The sequence below is a fragment of the Peromyscus californicus genome, unplaced genomic scaffold (assembly GCF_007827085.1).
Source record: "Peromyscus californicus insignis strain IS unplaced genomic scaffold, ASM782708v3 Scaffold_12__1_contigs__length_115047231, whole genome shotgun sequence".
NCBI lineage: Eukaryota > Metazoa > Chordata > Mammalia > Rodentia > Cricetidae > Peromyscus > Peromyscus californicus.
This window is the reverse complement of record NW_026294413.1, coordinates 50,393,643-50,409,877: the sequence shown is the minus strand read 5'-3', so window position 1 is coordinate 50,409,877 and position 16,235 is coordinate 50,393,643. Positions and strand designations below refer to the sequence as shown.

At 37.9% G+C, this 16,235-nt stretch overlaps 1 protein-coding gene across 1 annotated transcript in view; it reads left to right on the top strand.

The window, feature by feature from the left end:
• Sucla2 (succinate-CoA ligase ADP-forming subunit beta) overlaps positions 1 to 16,021 on the top strand; it is a 48,731-nt gene extending 32,710 nt beyond the window's left edge. The window contains exons 7-11 of the mRNA XM_052732759.1: positions 9,481 to 9,642; positions 9,734 to 9,876; positions 11,528 to 11,648; positions 13,348 to 13,436; positions 15,244 to 16,021. Coding sequence (XP_052588719.1) covers positions 9,481 to 9,642; positions 9,734 to 9,876; positions 11,528 to 11,648; positions 13,348 to 13,436; positions 15,244 to 15,318 — 590 coding nt within the window. The 3' untranslated portion in view covers positions 15,319 to 16,021. The remainder of the gene's footprint in view (positions 1 to 9,480; positions 9,643 to 9,733; positions 9,877 to 11,527; positions 11,649 to 13,347; positions 13,437 to 15,243) is intronic.
• The last annotated feature ends 214 nt before the right edge of the window (positions 16,022 to 16,235 follow it).

Here is a 16,235-nt window from a genome sequence, read left to right as displayed (position 1 = left end):
TTATTTTGACTACATCTGTGATTGTCTTTCATACAGAATTTAGAAGATTTTTGGGTCAAATAGTATTTTTAAGGTATGTTTTGATCTTTCAGTAATAAGATTTTGTGATATCTTTTCCCAGGTAGATTTCTTCTCATTCCATCTTTCCCATTCCTTTCTTTTTCCATTATTCTAATATATTTTCAGATTCAGTCTTGTTGCATACTGTAGCTGGAAGTTTTTCTGTGTCCCTCCCAGTCATGCGGTCCCTTAGCTGCTTATAAAATAATCACTCAGAAGTTATATTAATTACAGCTGCTTTAGCTCAGGCTTATTACTGACTAGCTCTTACACTTAAATTAACCCATAATTTTTATCTATATTTAGCCATGTGGCTTGGTACCTTTTCTCAGTTCTGCATTGTCATCTTGCTTCCTCTGTGTCTGGTTGGTGACTCCTGACTCAGCCTTCCTCTTCCTAGAATTCTCCTTGTCTGCTTATTCTGCCTATAGTTCCTGCCTGGCTACTGGCCAATTAGCATTTTATTTATCAACACATATTCATAGCATATAGAATGACATTTCACAGTTCCCAACCTTAAAATCCTCTCTGCCCTCACTTGTTCCCTCTTTGTCCTAATTTTGGTTGTCTTTTTCTTTTTTTTTTGTCTACTATTTATTTTTAACTAAATAAATATTTAAACATTAGAAAGTATATTCATAATTATTCCCATAAACATTGTAAACTATATGCACTTTGCATCTTTCTTTATTCACTTAGTCATGTATCCTGGTGACATATCCAGGTATACAAGCTCTTGGTTTATTAAGGATGCTAACTTCTTTTTTGGCATTTGACCTGCATATTTTACTTAATTCTATTGTTTAATTTTGCTCACCTTGGGGGAACTTATTAAGGGTTTTAGGTTCTGTCTTAGAGTTTCTACTGCTGTGAAGAGACACCATGACTATGGCAACTCTTATAAAGGAAGACATTTAATTGGGACTGTCTTACAGTTTTAGAGGTTTAATCCATTATCATCATGGCAGGAAGCATGGCGGTGTACAGTCAGACATGGTGCTGGAGAGGAGCTGAGAATTCTACATCTTGATAAGCAGGTAGTAGGAGGAAGGCTGTCTTACACTGGGTGTAGCTTGAGCATATGAGACCTTAAAACCTGCCTTCACAGTGACACACTCCTCCAACAAGGCCACACCTACTTCAACAAGGTCATACCTCCCATCCTGCTGCTCTTATGGGCCTAACATTCAAACACATGAGTGTATGAAGGCCATTCTTATTTAAACCACCTCATTCCACTCCCTGGCCCCAGTAGCCTTATAGCCATACCATAATGCAGAAATGCATTAGTTCAACTTTTAAAAAGTTCTCATAGTTTATAATAATCTCAGACTTGTTTAAAAAATCCAAAGTTCAAGGTCTCTTCTGAGATTCATGCAGTCTCTTAACTACAATTCCCTGTAAAAACAAAATCAAAAAGCAGATCACATACTTCCAACATGGCACAGGATATACATTACTGTTACAAAATGGAGGAAAGGGAGCATAGTGAGGAAATGCAGGACCAAAGCAAGACCAAAAGCTAGCTGAGCATACTCCAAACTCTATATCTCCATGTCTGATGTCAGAGTGCTCTTCAGATTTCCAGCTCTTTTCAGCTTTGTTGACTGCAACACACTTCTTTCTCTGGGGCTGGTTTCACTCCCTATTAGCAGCTTTTTTCAGCAGATATCCCATGACTGTGGCATCTCTAACATCTTGGGGTCTCCAAGGCAATCCAGGCTTCACTTTCACAACTTCACACAATGGCTTCTTTGGGCCTCCATGCAGGGACACCCCTGACTCATGCATTGCCTCTGTGGCTTTCCTCAGATGTGGAGGAAGATTCTATAACCCCTTTTCTTCGATCCCTGACTTATAGCCAGAACCACGTGGCTGAAGCTGCCAAGTTCTACTGCTTGCTTGAGCTGGAACATGGCCCCCTTATTCAATTATATCTTCATTTACTTTTCTGTTTTAATGGTTTCCTTCACTACCTAAACTTACTTATCCTGGAACTTGCTTTGTAGACCAGGCTGCCCTTGAATTTAGAGCTCTTCGAGCCCCTGCCTTCTGAGTGCTGGGATTAAAGGGATGCACCACCATACCTGGCTCTTAGCTTTCCTTTAATTCCTTTTCACAAGTTGGAAACTTGGATTGGGTCTTGCCCTGAGGTCACCACTCTCTTTAACATCCAGCTCTTTAATCAGTTTATGTCCTTGAACACAGGATTTAGCTCCATTCCACTTCCTGGTGCCCCTTTTCTCCTCATTCAATATATTTGGTATTTTTACTTGCTCAGCATTCTCCTTTTTGTTATAAAGTGTTATATAATGTTCACTTCATAAGAATGAATATTAGTAACCACATGACAGAGTCTGTACTAGGCTGTTTTGAGATTTTATTTGCCAATTCAATTAATCCAAAACTCTTCACTTTAGCTTCAGGCAGACTTTTTTGGACAAAGACAAAAAGCAGCCATATTCTTAGCCAAAGTATCATAAGAATAGTCTCTAGGCCATCTACTAAAATTCTTTTCCTCTGAAACCTCTTAAGCCAGTCCTCTACAGTTCAAATTACCCTCAGCACCAGTCTTCTTCCATTTTTCTGCTAGTACGGTCCATTAAGCACCCCTTAAAGAATTCCACTGCTTTCCTAACCCAAAGTTCCCAAATCCACATTCCTCCAAACAAAAGCATGGTCAGTCCTGTCACAACAATATCCCACTCCAGGTACCAACTTCTTAGGGTTTCTACTAATTTGAAGAGACAGCTATGACCATGGCAACTCTTATAAAGGAAACCATTTAATTGGGGCTGGCTTACAGTTTCAGGGGTTTAGTCCATTATCTCATGGCAGGAAACTTGTCAGCATGCTGAAGAAGGAACTGAGAGTTCTACGTCCTGATCCATAGGCAGCATAAGGAGGCTGTGTACCACATTGGGCATAACTTGAGCATATAAGAACTGAAAGTCCCAGGACTTGGGAGGCAGAGGCAGGTGGATCTCTGTGAGTTCGAGGCCAGCCTGGTCTCCAAAGTGAGTTCCAGGAAAAGCGCAAAGCTACACAGGGAAACCCTGTCTGGAAAAAAACAGACAAACAAACAAAAAAAAGAACTGAAAGTCCACCTTAGTGACACACTTCTTCCAACAAGGCCACACGTCCTAATAGTGCTACTCCCTGTGTACCAAGCAATCAAACACATGAGTCCTAAGGCCATCCCTATTCAAACCACCACATATTTCAATTAGACCCCTGTTTGATTTCTTTCATTTTCCAGATGAGATTATTTCCCCATACCTCAAGAGCAGTAACTATTAATATGTAATGTGTTCTTTTGTTATTGTTTCGTTTAACAACTTTTAAGCTCAAAAAAAAAAAAAAAGTTAATCCCAGCTCTTGGGAGGCAGAGGCAGGTAGATCTCTGTGAGTTTGAGGCCAGCCTGGTCCACAGAATGAGTTCTAGGACAGCCAGGGCTACACAGAGAAACCCTGTCTTTGAAAAACACACCAAACCAAACCAAAAACCCTTTAAGGTTTTAGAGTTAATAATTTTACTTGGGTTCTGCCTCTTCTAAGTATGTACTTTTTCTAATATTGTTAAATAAAATGTTTTTCTGTTTTTCTTTGGTCTGTAAATGTGATTGTTCTTTTTTGTGGAGTACACTAAGTATATGAAAAGTCATACACAGAGAAAACTTGTGATGTCACTTAGATAAGAAATTTTAAAATATTCAGCTCATAAGCAGAGTTAGAAGGGTGGTTTCCAGGCTTGTGATGGTGGGGTAATGGGAAGATACACTGGTTATAATATTAACTTTGAGCTATGAATATCTCTAAGACCTAATTATGGCAGGTGATGCATAGCACATTAAAATGAAGGAGAGAAGTTTACTTAGTTCACAGTTTGGCTTCCCACCTGTTGGGCTCCTAATGAGAGCCTCTCTTGGGCATGGTTTTACAGGGATAGGAACATATTGACAAGTCACACCATGGGGGCAGGAAACCAAGAAGATCCTGGTGCAGTCTTGCTCTTTTTACTACAGCTTGCTCTCATATAAACTAGCCAGCTCCCAAAAGAACCATGTTAACCCATTCAGAGAGCAGCACCCTCTAATGGTTGGCCGCACTAGCCTTTCCTCTTCAAGGTTCCAGCACTTTCTACATACCACACAGGACTGAACCTCTACAATACAGGACCTTTGGAGGATGCTTGAAAACCATATTCAGACTGTCAACACTGACGCGGGTCTCTTGTGCAGCAAGCCCTCTTACCCATAGAGCAGATTTCTAGCCACTGGTTGCTGTTTTGAATGAGATCTTTGCCATCATTTCTACTAGAGTGAGACTTTGGTGTTTACTATAGATTTTAATTCTACCTTATTGTTTTTATTTTTCTTAGTTAAAACAAAAAGCCTTTTGTGTAGCTTCCCCTCCATGTTTTTTTAATCTTCTTTTTCTTATTAAACAGTTTTGAATTCTGACCTTACCAACATGCATTCTAAGTATAGTAGGTTTCTATAGTAAATTTAAAAAATCTATTTTTCATTAACAAGAATATACTGTTGTAAGTACAAATGTGGACCTCTTTAGTTCTTTTAATATTGACAGTACTTCTGTGAGGTAGTTATTATTGCTATCTTTATTTTATAGGTTATGAAACTGGGAATCAAGATATCAAGCTTGCCTGAGGAATTGTGACTAGTTGTAAAGATGTACTGTCAACCCCAAACCAGTGACCTGTAGGACTTGAGCGCTTGATTACAACACAGTTGCATGCCAGGGATATTTATGTTAGGGAAATGTATATTGCTATGTTGGGAGCAGAAGGAGATTAGAAATAGGGTAGACTTTAGAAAGCTGTGTTGTAAGGTCTAGTTACAAACATTACAGATTGACAGATGGTACATACTTAGTTTCGAAAGTATTTGTTAAATATTTATCTTTTTGTAAACTGTTGTTATAAAACATAATATATAGTGTAAATTTGGACAAGTTTCCATATCAGTCTTTAAAATAGTAGTTTGAAGACATTTTTGGTAACTAAATTTAGCATTGCCGTTTTGTGTAGTTTTTTTGGGAACATATCTACTGGGTAGGATGAAGTATATCTCGTAATGTATACAGTGTAGTTGTTTGAATAATGGAAAGATGGAGACCTAAGAGTCTATTTTTTAAGTAATGGGAAAACAATGTCTAAAAACAGGATTATATAAAAAAATAATACAGAGTTGGGCATAGTGGTATGAGCCTTTAATCCTAACACTTGGAAGGCATAGGCAGGCAGACCTCTGTGAGCTTGAAGCTAGCCTGGCTTGCATAGTAAGTTCCAGGCCAATCCAAACTACATAGCGAGACCCTGTCTTAAAAAAAAAATCTGAACAGATTTTGCTTAAATGGCTTATTATCCATTGTCATTGGATCTCCTTGAGGTCCTTCAGTGATTACTTCCATTCCCTGCCAGAATTTCAATCAAAATGGATGTGACAACTCAATTACAGAATTAGATAATCTGTGTACTCAAATGCTAGTCAGTAGTAGGACAGAATTTGCCCTGGAATAGCAGGTAACTGTTCTCCTGGGCAGCTCACTCTAAGAGAACATAGATTTATAATATTTGCTGTTATTAGGCAGATAATTTGTTCTTCATCCTCTGGGAAGAAGTGAGTATAACGAGGAGGAAATGGGCCAGAAATCATGTTAATAGTGAATCTTCATTTTCTTGACCTTACCTCAACTCTGGTATATTGGAGTGGACATAGAGCTCTTGACAGGAAGATATTCACTTCCTATTTGGGCTTGGACTTGGTGGCCACTCTTCCCAGTCTCAACTTGTTTACCTTTGACTAGTCTCCAGGCACACCTATGGCAAGCTCAGATGTTTTCTCCCAGAAGTTTCTAGTAAATAATATACTCATTACAGCTAGGAGAAAGTGTTAGATGCATCCTGAAAATGTATTTTCTTTTCCCCATAGTAAATTATGTTTAATTATTTTGTTTAATGCAATATCAAGAATTCCTGCAGTGAGGTTAAATTAGGGAATTAAGATATTCTAACCAGGCTATGGTGGTACATGTCTTTAATCCCAGCACTTGAGAGGCAGAGGCAGGTAGAGTTCAAGGCCAGCCTGGTCTACACAGAGAAAGCCTGTCTTGAAACAAAGATATTCTAAATATTGCAATAATAAACTGCCTAAGGACACATCTGGAACCCAAAGACCAAATGTGGTGAAGCCTACAGGCCCTTAACTGAAGCTTCTGCATCAGAAGTCTATAGCCATGTTCTGTTTTAATTTTTTGTTTGATTATTACATAGAGAGATGATTAACAAATTAGAGGCAGAGTTAGGATTGTTTCAGTCAGTGTTCCTGCTTCTCCCAGGAATGGGCAGTTTCTTCACAGACTTAGAAATTAAATTGTTTGGATTTCAAGTCTTTTATTGTGCCTTACTTTGAAAGCAATAAGATATTTATAGACCCAAGTGTCTCACAGCTTTGGCTTCTCAGCACATTTACAGCAGCAGTAAAATCAAACCTGTAAGCCCTAGCCCTTGAGGGTCAATCACCAGTTTCCCAGGCAGTATTTGTCCTTCGACTTTCTCTCAGCCCTTTTTAGTGTTATCAGAAGTCACATCAAGTGTGTAGTGCTCATGGTGAGGAAGATTATCAAATGTGATAAGCAATTTCTTAGTAAATGATGTAAATTTAAATACCCAGGAATTATGCAATAGTGCATCAATATGCAGTTCATGTAGGAAATGAAAGGTAAGAATTGTCATTTTCTTCCCCTTGTCAGTATTAGTTTAACATGATGGGTCATTTATTAAGTTAGTCACTGCCTCCTCGTGTGTGTGTGTGTGTGTGTGTGTGTGTGTGTGTGTGTGTGTGTATATGTGTGTTTAATTTGGTTGATTGATTCTTTCATTTCCAGAGTTGTATTTGGTTCTTTTTCAGCACCTCAATTTCCTTGCTGAATTTTTCTTTGAATTTCTCCTGTGAGTTATTGATGGTTTGTCTACCTTGGTGACTTTCTTGTCTAGGTCCTGAGTTGATTTTCTCTCTTTCTCCCTCTCCATTTTCACTGACCCTTTTTGAAAGTGGAACTCCACAGTCTTTTTCTGACTGTTGGAAAGTGGTTCCTTGTGGCAGTGTTACGGTAGACTATTGTCCCATGTGTCTGAGTTTCTTTGTTATGTTTAACACATCTGGTGAGATGAGTGTGTCCTTGAGTTTTCTTTTCCCCCTTTTCCAGTGTTTTTATTTGTTTTAATTTATGTGAGTCCTCCAGGAGAGTTGGCTTTACTTGGATTTATTTTCAGAAGGAACACTAACTATCTGTAGCAAATATAGTGGCTTGATAACCATTTTAGTGTTATGTTTGAATAGTACAAGACACTTGTGAATGTCACCTGTGCCCCAATAGGTTCAGAGACAGCAGCACAAGGGCACTTGTTGTGGGAAATGTAGTTTATAGGTTTCTCATTTGATTTTTTTGAGGTTTATTTTTATTTTTATTTATAAGTGTTTCCCTGAGTGTATATCTGTGCCTCTCATGTGCGCAGTGCCTGGGGATGCCAGAAGAGGGAGTCAGTTTCACCGGGACTCTAGGTACAGTTATCAGCCACCATGTGGGTGCTGGGAATTGAATCTGGTCCCCTGGAAGCATAGCCAATGCTCTTAATTGCTGAATCATCTCTTCAGCCCTGTTCCTTCTTGTAGAGCTAAGGAACCACTCAAGTAGCAAAGTGAACAGGGAATGGGCATAGGAATAAAGACTTGAAGTAAATGGAAAGGAAAATATGTGGGTTCTGGAGTTGAGGACTAGTAGTAGAGAAAATACTGAGCATTAGGTTTAGAAAAAGGATAGGCAAAAGCTTTTTCCAGAGAGTTACAGTTAAAAATAACAAAGTATAGAAGTGTAAACACTAAAATTAATTAAAAAAAACAAAGCAATAAAATGAAATATTGTGGTTCCTAGAACATCCTAGTTAGGAAGATTGAAGATGTACCTGCCCCACTACACTGGCCCTTTCTCCCCTCACTGGTGGGGGTGAGGGCTGCAGTCTGAGGAGTCAGAGAAGTCAGTGTGTCCTTTGAAGCTGATGAAGATTTCTATGAATGACATCCACTTTCTGCCAGAACTCTCTGATCTGACTCGTTAGGCCTGTAGATTACAGCCTCATCTCTGGTGCCTTGGAGATCAACCTATGCAGGGCTTTCTGTGACAGAGGCTGTGAGGGTGTGGGAAGACCTGATCACCCGTGTTAAGTTCCAGCTTGCACTTCCCATGGTCAGGCAGTCACTGATGGGTGTGTTGGATGTAGAGATAGTAACTCTGAAGCATTGAACATCTCCAACTCTTCTCCAAGTTGATAATCTCTCAGCTTCTGAATCCTGTGCCACACTTCTGCTTCTGTGTTCTTACCCTATACTGAGAAGGGTTAGGCTCCTGACAGATGAAGTCAGAGAAATCACTTCATAGAGCTCTTGGTGTTGGGCTTGGAAGCTGAAGGGGGAAGAGTGTGAGTTTGCCTTACAATAAGACCCTGTCTCAAACAACCAAGGGTTGGGATGTAGATCACGGGTAGAACTTCTCTACTATGTGTTGTGCTCTGCGTTAGATGCACATAATACCTCAAAAAAAAAAAAAGTGAGGGAAATAAAGGAGTGAATGATAGGAGCAAAATTGGAGCACATAGTTTAACAGGTTGGTAATTCCTAAGTACTTTGTGCTTTATCAGCCATTTACAATCTTGAGATTTGGAGTTTTTCTAATTTTTGTTCCCCTATTCTCCTATTCTACTTCTTATTCTTAGTCTTTTAAAACTGTGAATTACATTCTTAGTTTACAAGTCATAATAGAAATAGGCAAAAGCCATCTGGTCCATGGGCCATAGTTTGCTGACTCTCACCTCCTCTTAACATTCAAGTCTTTAGGGTTTCTGCTGCTAAGGATGAGAAGAGTGAGGAGGAGGGGGGGGCGGTTGAGGGAAATTTGCATCACTATTAACACTATTTTGCAGGTCAGTGGGATTTAGCCATTATGAAAGGGGGAGTGGGTTTAGGATTTACCAGAAAACAGAATATCCTTGAGTGATAAGAGGGCATGGTATCTGGACCCAAGGGAAATGTTCTTAGCTAAGAACGCAGCCAGTTAATTCTTGGAAAGGTTAAAAAAAATATGCAATGTCTTTGAGGAAAGTTTTTTTCTTTTTTGTTCCTTGGTTCTGGGATAGCTGCAGAAAAAATAACTTTGGGGTATTTTAAATTCCTATTTTTCATTAGGAAACAGTTTGAATTCATTGTGAACATAAATTGAAATATTTTGAATAAATAACATTAAAATGTGCTCTTTGCCCTTAAACTAGACCATGTTTATTGTTGGATAGTTTGTTGTGCCTGCCATAAAATTAAGATTACTTTCCTCATTTTCCTCTCTAAGTGCTATGTATGGATGCAAAGATCAATTTCGATTCAAATTCAGCCTATCGTCAAAAGAAGATCTTTGATCTTCAGGACTGGAGCCAGGAAGACGAAAGGGAGAAAGATGCAGCTAAAGCAGATCTTAATTACATTGGCCTTGATGGGAACATAGGCTGTCTAGGTACCTACTGTGTTTTCATGTTACAGTTGGCTTTCTAAAACTTAATGTATTTTCTCTGTTCCTTATACAAATCATCTTTCCCTCTTGATAGTAAATGGTGCTGGGTTGGCTATGGCCACAATGGATATAATAAAACTACATGGAGGGGCTCCAGCCAACTTTCTTGATGTTGGTGGAGGTGCCACAGTCCAGCAAGTAACAGAAGCATTTAGGCTTATCACTTCAGATAAAAAGGTAAGTTAGGTGGGGCTTATGTGTTAGAATTGGAGTTGTGAGAACTAACTTGATTAATTGGTAGATGTCATTATGCTAATTCAACATTAAAATTTAGACTACTACAATAGTTTGAAAAGAAGAATTGAAATCTTTAAGTGAAATACAAGTTAGAGAACCTTTGATGGAATTAATGTTGAAATTTAGCAAACAGTGAAGAACTTTGATAAAATTAGATAAAGATATTAATGCTTCTGATGAGCTAGCATGGGAGCCACTCATAAGGAAAATAGTCTTGGTGGTATTATTTGACTGCAGAAGCCTGGGATTGTGAAACATGAGTTGAGTACTCATGTATAATTACTTAGTTCATTAATAAATATTGTTGATGGTGCTGACAGTATTTAGGTTTTTGGCATTAGACTTATGAAAAAGGAAATCACAGAAGATGCTAGAAGGTGGAAAATATTCCTTGTTCCTGGATAGAATTAAAAAAGATTTTTTTTTACTGTCTTTTCCTTGGAATCTCATAGAGTTATTTACCATATATATATATATATATATATATATATATATATATATATATATATATATATATATATTTTACACTAAGGATTCAGCTGAAATGAGGCGCACTGGGAGCTGGTGCAGTTGTACTGCAGGGGCAGTGGTTAAAGCTTTTGGAATCGATGTGCTGAGCTTGAGTTGTGTTGACTGTCTAGTAAACAATTGGCTGTAAATATGTTTACTTTTAAACATTGTATTCTCGTTCATGTATATGTGTGTGTCAGTGTGTATATGTGCAAGTGGGTACCCATAGAAGCCAGAAGAGGAGCTCCTGAAACTGGAGTTACAGGTGCTCGCGAGCCACCTAATGTAGGTGCTGGGAGCTGAACTCTGGTCCTCTGCAAGAGTAGCAGTCACTCTTATCTGCTGAACTGTCTCTCCAGCCCCAGGATGTTATACTTCTTCAAATGATTGGAGATGCATTTGAAAGTCCTCAGCATTTGGAAAACTGAAGTTCTTAGGAGATTGGGAGATGAGGAAGACAACAGAACCTGTCCCCCCAGTGTTGTACAAAAAGAATAGCTGTGGAAAGAGAGAGAATAAACTGATAGAAGTAAGATCACATCAGGAGAGGTTGATGTCTGGGCAGACAGTGTAAAGAAGTAAGACTATAAGCAACGGTGAAGAAGAGGAAGGACTGAAAGAACTCCTGAGATTGGCAAGACCAGCTTGTCAAAGACTGAGTTTTGATTGGCTAAAGGGGCTGTGATTCAGAGGAAAAATAGTTGTGTTATGACCTGGGTTTGAGTCAATCAAACATTGGTTGTATTGATAGGGCTGAATGAAGAGAATAGTAGATGATAGATACTACTGGTGGTGCTTTCTGTGACATTGCTGTAGGATATGATCTGAAATGATTGTGTTGGTAAATAGGAAGAAGTAGATTGAATTACAAGGTTTTATCGTATGGGATATAGTAGAAAACAAATATAAGCAGGCGTTGCAATTAGCAGAAGTAAGTTGTGGTTGGTAGTGGACTGAAAGAAAAGAAAATGATGGTTTTATCTGAAAATGTTTCCATGGAATTGATTTTTATAAGACACGTATACTACTGTTTTGGGAGAAGAGGACAAATACTTATTCCTTTAATTTACTTTATTGATAGGTGCAGTCTATTCTGGTCAACATTTTTGGAGGAATCATGAGATGTGATGTTATTGCACAAGGGATAGTTATGGCAGTAAAAGATTTAGAAATTAGAATACCTGTTGTGGTACGGTTACAAGGTGAGTGTTAAAGATATTGTTTCTAATTGTTTAAATGATGTAATTGTAAGGAGCACAGTTAATTTAAAATATCATTTTACAAATAACTATGTCCTTTCAGTGAAAGTATTAAATATAAAACTTGGAAACTGTGTTAGTTATTTTTCTGTTGCTGTGATAAAATACCATGATCAAATGCAACTTAAGGCGTGGGTAGTGTACACCTTTAATTCCACCACTCAGGAGGCAGAGGCAGGCGGATCCCTGAGTTCAAGGCCAGCCTGGTCTACAGATCGGGTTCCAGGAAAGCTGGGACTACATAGAGAAACCCTGTCTCAAAAAAGCAAAACAAAAACAAAAAGGCAACTCAAGGAAGAGTTTATTGTGACTTACAGTTACAGAGGACAAGCTAGCCATAATAGCAGGAAAGGTACTGTGCAGGAGCAGGAAGCTGAACTCCCATCTCAGTCACACACACAGTGAAGTAGGAGGAGGCTGTAAACCCATCTCTAGTGATGTACTTCTACCAACAGGTCTCTCTATCCTAAAAGTTCTGTAACCTTCGCAAGCAGCGCCAGCAATGGGGGACTCATGTTCAAATACATGAGCCTGTAAGGGTCATTTCTCACTCAGACCGCCGCAATGATTTTTTTTTTTTTTTTTTTTTTTTTTGGTTTTTTGAGACAGGGTTTCTCTGTGTAGCTTTGCGCCTCTCCTGGAACTCACTTGATAGCCCAGGCTGGCCTCGAACTCACAGAGATCCTCCTGGCTCTGCCTCCCGAGTGCTGGGATTAAAGGCGTGCGCCACCACCGCCCGGCTCGATTTTTTTTTTTTTTTTTAATTTACTACACTGGGCAAAAACTCAAAGTTTTGCTTTGCGTAATATGACGTGTTAGACTTTTCTTCTGGACTACCAATCAGCTCCTAAATCATGACATGGAGACTCATTATTAGTTATGAATGCTTAGCCTTATCTCTTATTTTAATCTGTCTCTCTTCATGTCTTGCCTCAGGGCTTTTTTTTTTGTTTTTGTTTTTTTAACCTTCCTTTCTTTCTGTATATCTCACTTTCCTGCTGTCTCCATGTCTGGCTGGCGGTTGCCTGGCTTCTGGCCCCAGGCATGTCCCTCTCTTTGTCCCTTGTGCTTCCCTCCTCCTCCTCCTTCTCCTGCCTAGATTTCTCTTGCTTATTCTCTGTGCCCGCCAGTCCCACCTAGCCCTCTCCTGCCTCGCTATTGGCCCTTCAGCTTTTTATTAGACCTACCAGGTGCCTTAGGCAAGGTGAAACAGATGCAACACCTCTTTACATAATTAAACACGCATCCTTACATAGTTAAACAAGTGCAGCATAAACAAATATAACACAACTTTACACAGTTAAAGTAATATTCTACTACTTAAACAAATGTCACACATCTTTACATAATTAAAATAATATTCCACAACAGTGATGTTTTGTGACTTTTTTCTGAGATTCTGACTTTACTTTTATTACTATGGATATGGTAAAATGAAATATTTCACAAGGCAGTTTTCAGCTCTTACAGTATTTTTCTTAATAAGTATTTGTGTTAAATAAATAATAGAAGCTCCTTTGCTGAAATACAGTGTGAAAAAGATTTTAAATGCTTTTGTGTGTGTTTATACATATATACACGCACACATACATATATATGTATATTTAACTCATTTACTTATATTTGTATAAATTGTTTCCAGGTACACGAGTTGATGATGCTAAAGCACTAATAGCAGACAGTGAACTTAAAATTCTTGCTTGTGATGATTTGGATGAAGCTGCTAAAATGGTAAGTGGGCTCTGATTATCTAAGGAAAAATTTGTATGGAAAGGATCTATAGGTCTTTAGATTCTAAAATGATCTAGCAAAGTATTAATACTGCTAATATTAGTGCTTAATCTAAATATATAGAAAGCAAGCTTAATTCTGGGGAGTGACAGCAATCTCTACATATTGCTAAGATGGAGTTTACAGTGGGGGATAAAGATTGTACTCAGCCTCAAATGCAACAGGAAAGGCGGGGATTTCTATCCAAGGATCCAGACCAGGTGGTCAGCAAGTGGGAGATTACTAAAAGAAATCAACGTAAGAGATTCTTGTTCAAACCGGACAATGCAGGAGAGTTTGGAGGCAATGAGAATTGAAAAAAAATATTCTTTTTAGAACCTCTTATACCTTATATCTATTGTTTATCTTAAACAATGGCCAGTTTGTACCCAATCTGGTCTAATCTATATTCTTTCCTATTTCTTCTCTCATTTATTATTAGTTAGTAAATCTTCATGTATATCATTTTATACATCCCAATCATGTATATGAAGGTGAAGTAGTATAATGATGTAAAGGAATTACTGTTGTTTAAATAGGACCTTGACCAGGTGGTAGTTGCAAGCCAGGTAGTGGTGGCGCATGCCTTTAATCCCAGCACTTGTGAAGCAGAGGCAGGTGGATCTCAGTGAGTTCAAGGCCAGCTTGGTCTACAAAGCGAGTTCTAGGACAGCCAGGACTATATAGAGAAACCCTGTCTTGAAAAACCAAATAAATAAATGAATGAATGAATGAATGAATGAATGAATGAATAAATAAATAAATAAATAAATAAATAAATATTAAATAGGATGCTGGCGTTCCTGTTGTGAAAGTTCAATAGTTATCTCATACCATCTAGGTTCTTTGTTAGACGTGAGGTCAATCTGTTTGTACTGCATGCAGTTGGGTAATATATAACTGCATTTTTAAATCTGTAGCCCTCCTGTTTTAAAGTAATCCTTCTCTGGAGTTTATTTGTTAAATACTGTGTTAAGGTCCTGTAGAGTCTCCCTTGGTCTGAAGTTAATGGTTGCAATCCTGGGTATCATCTATTTATTATGTTCTTCTGTTCTCTATATTTTCTCCTAAACTGGAAGTTCAGTCTGTAGTACTGACTAGGTTTGACAATGCTTCCCGCCCCGCCCCCCTCAAGGATTCTCCTGGTGGTAAAATTTCCATGTATATGGATGAAGAAATAGCTTATATAAATTCACTTATTTAAAGTCATGTTCCTCTAACCCTAGACTCTTTTTTGTAACTGCTTTACTGGGAGAGAAGCTGAATTTTGGTTTTAGACATGTCTAATTTGTATGACATTTTGTATGGAAACAGATATTCTCATATCTTACAGGGCATTGGAGTTTTTGTTGATATCATTACCTCATAGAAAACATACCAGCAATTCTTATATCTAAACTCCTACCCCAATATTATCAATTAAGCTTGTAAGCTTTTTCAAAGTAGATTTTATTTAGTTTTGCTTTGAATTGTGGTATCTTACGAGGGTACTCACTGTCTTTGTCTTCAAAATCAAATTTAGGTAAGATGTATCTAGTTATGTATCTTTATCAGAACATATTTAGTTGACTATATGTTATGAAAAATGTCAGACTTAGCAATCTTGCAAGTGTCAGTTCCTAAAAGACAGTTGTGTCACTAACAGCAATGTCAGAATACCCCTAGTGTTTTAAATGAAAAATATTCTGTATTCATTTTGCCTTGGTTTATAATGTGTGTTCACCTTTTTATGAACATAGAATCAGAGATGCCCTGTTCTCTCTTTCAGGTTGTAAAGCTCTCTGAAATAGTGAGCTTAGCTAAAGAAGCCCACGTGGATGTGAAGTTTGAGTTGCCAATCTAAGCAAGAACTTGGTGACTGGCTGAGGTGTTAATGTGCTGTAATTCTTTATTATACTGTGGTCTCAGCTATTGTCCTTTTTTTTAGTGTGTGGAGAATGTACTTGCCATATAGCGCCTCACAAACCTTTAAAAGCATTTGGTCTGCATTTGATTCTGCTGCTCAGAATGAACTGTTTGTATAAAGAATATATGATGCAAAGTGCTGATTTCTTTTGTTGCAACCATCTTTTTAGCTTTCTCTACAGAATGTCACTTGGAGTACACCTCTTTTCTGTTGGATCCAGAGTTCTTCTTTGCTAAGAGTCTTATAAATAAAATAACTACAAAGACAAAGCTTTATTCTTTAGTATGAAAATATATCTAAGAACTGCCTCATTAGAACAGTGGCATGTTAAAACATTGTTTTGTGTAAGAAATATTTATCGTCAGCATCAAATAGATCCTAACTGTATCTTAAATGTATCAATCATTATTTATACACAGAACTTTCAAGCACTCCTCAGAATATCTTCTAAGTATTTCAGAGAAGTAGCATGTTGATTATTTGAACATCATTTTCATCATTACAGGACAATGATAACTGCAAGTCTTCATGATTCTGTGGTAGTAAAAACACCTGCAGGTTGAGATATAAGACATCATTAAGAACTTGCTGGGCAAAATTAAAATTGCCAATTTAAGTTAATAAAAGTTTCCCAATGTAATTTGGAGTAATGTATTTTCTTTTCTTTTGAAATAACAGTTGTAGGTGATCATTTTAGTAAGTAGGTCTAAGGAGCCAGTTTGTAGATTGTACAGCTGTATGTGCCAGTACATGCTCTAAAGCTTTCTATAGAGGATTCAGTAGAATTCTACTGTTCACAGACATACTTTCTAGTATATGTATCATTGTTACTTCTTACGTGTATGTTTGTATCT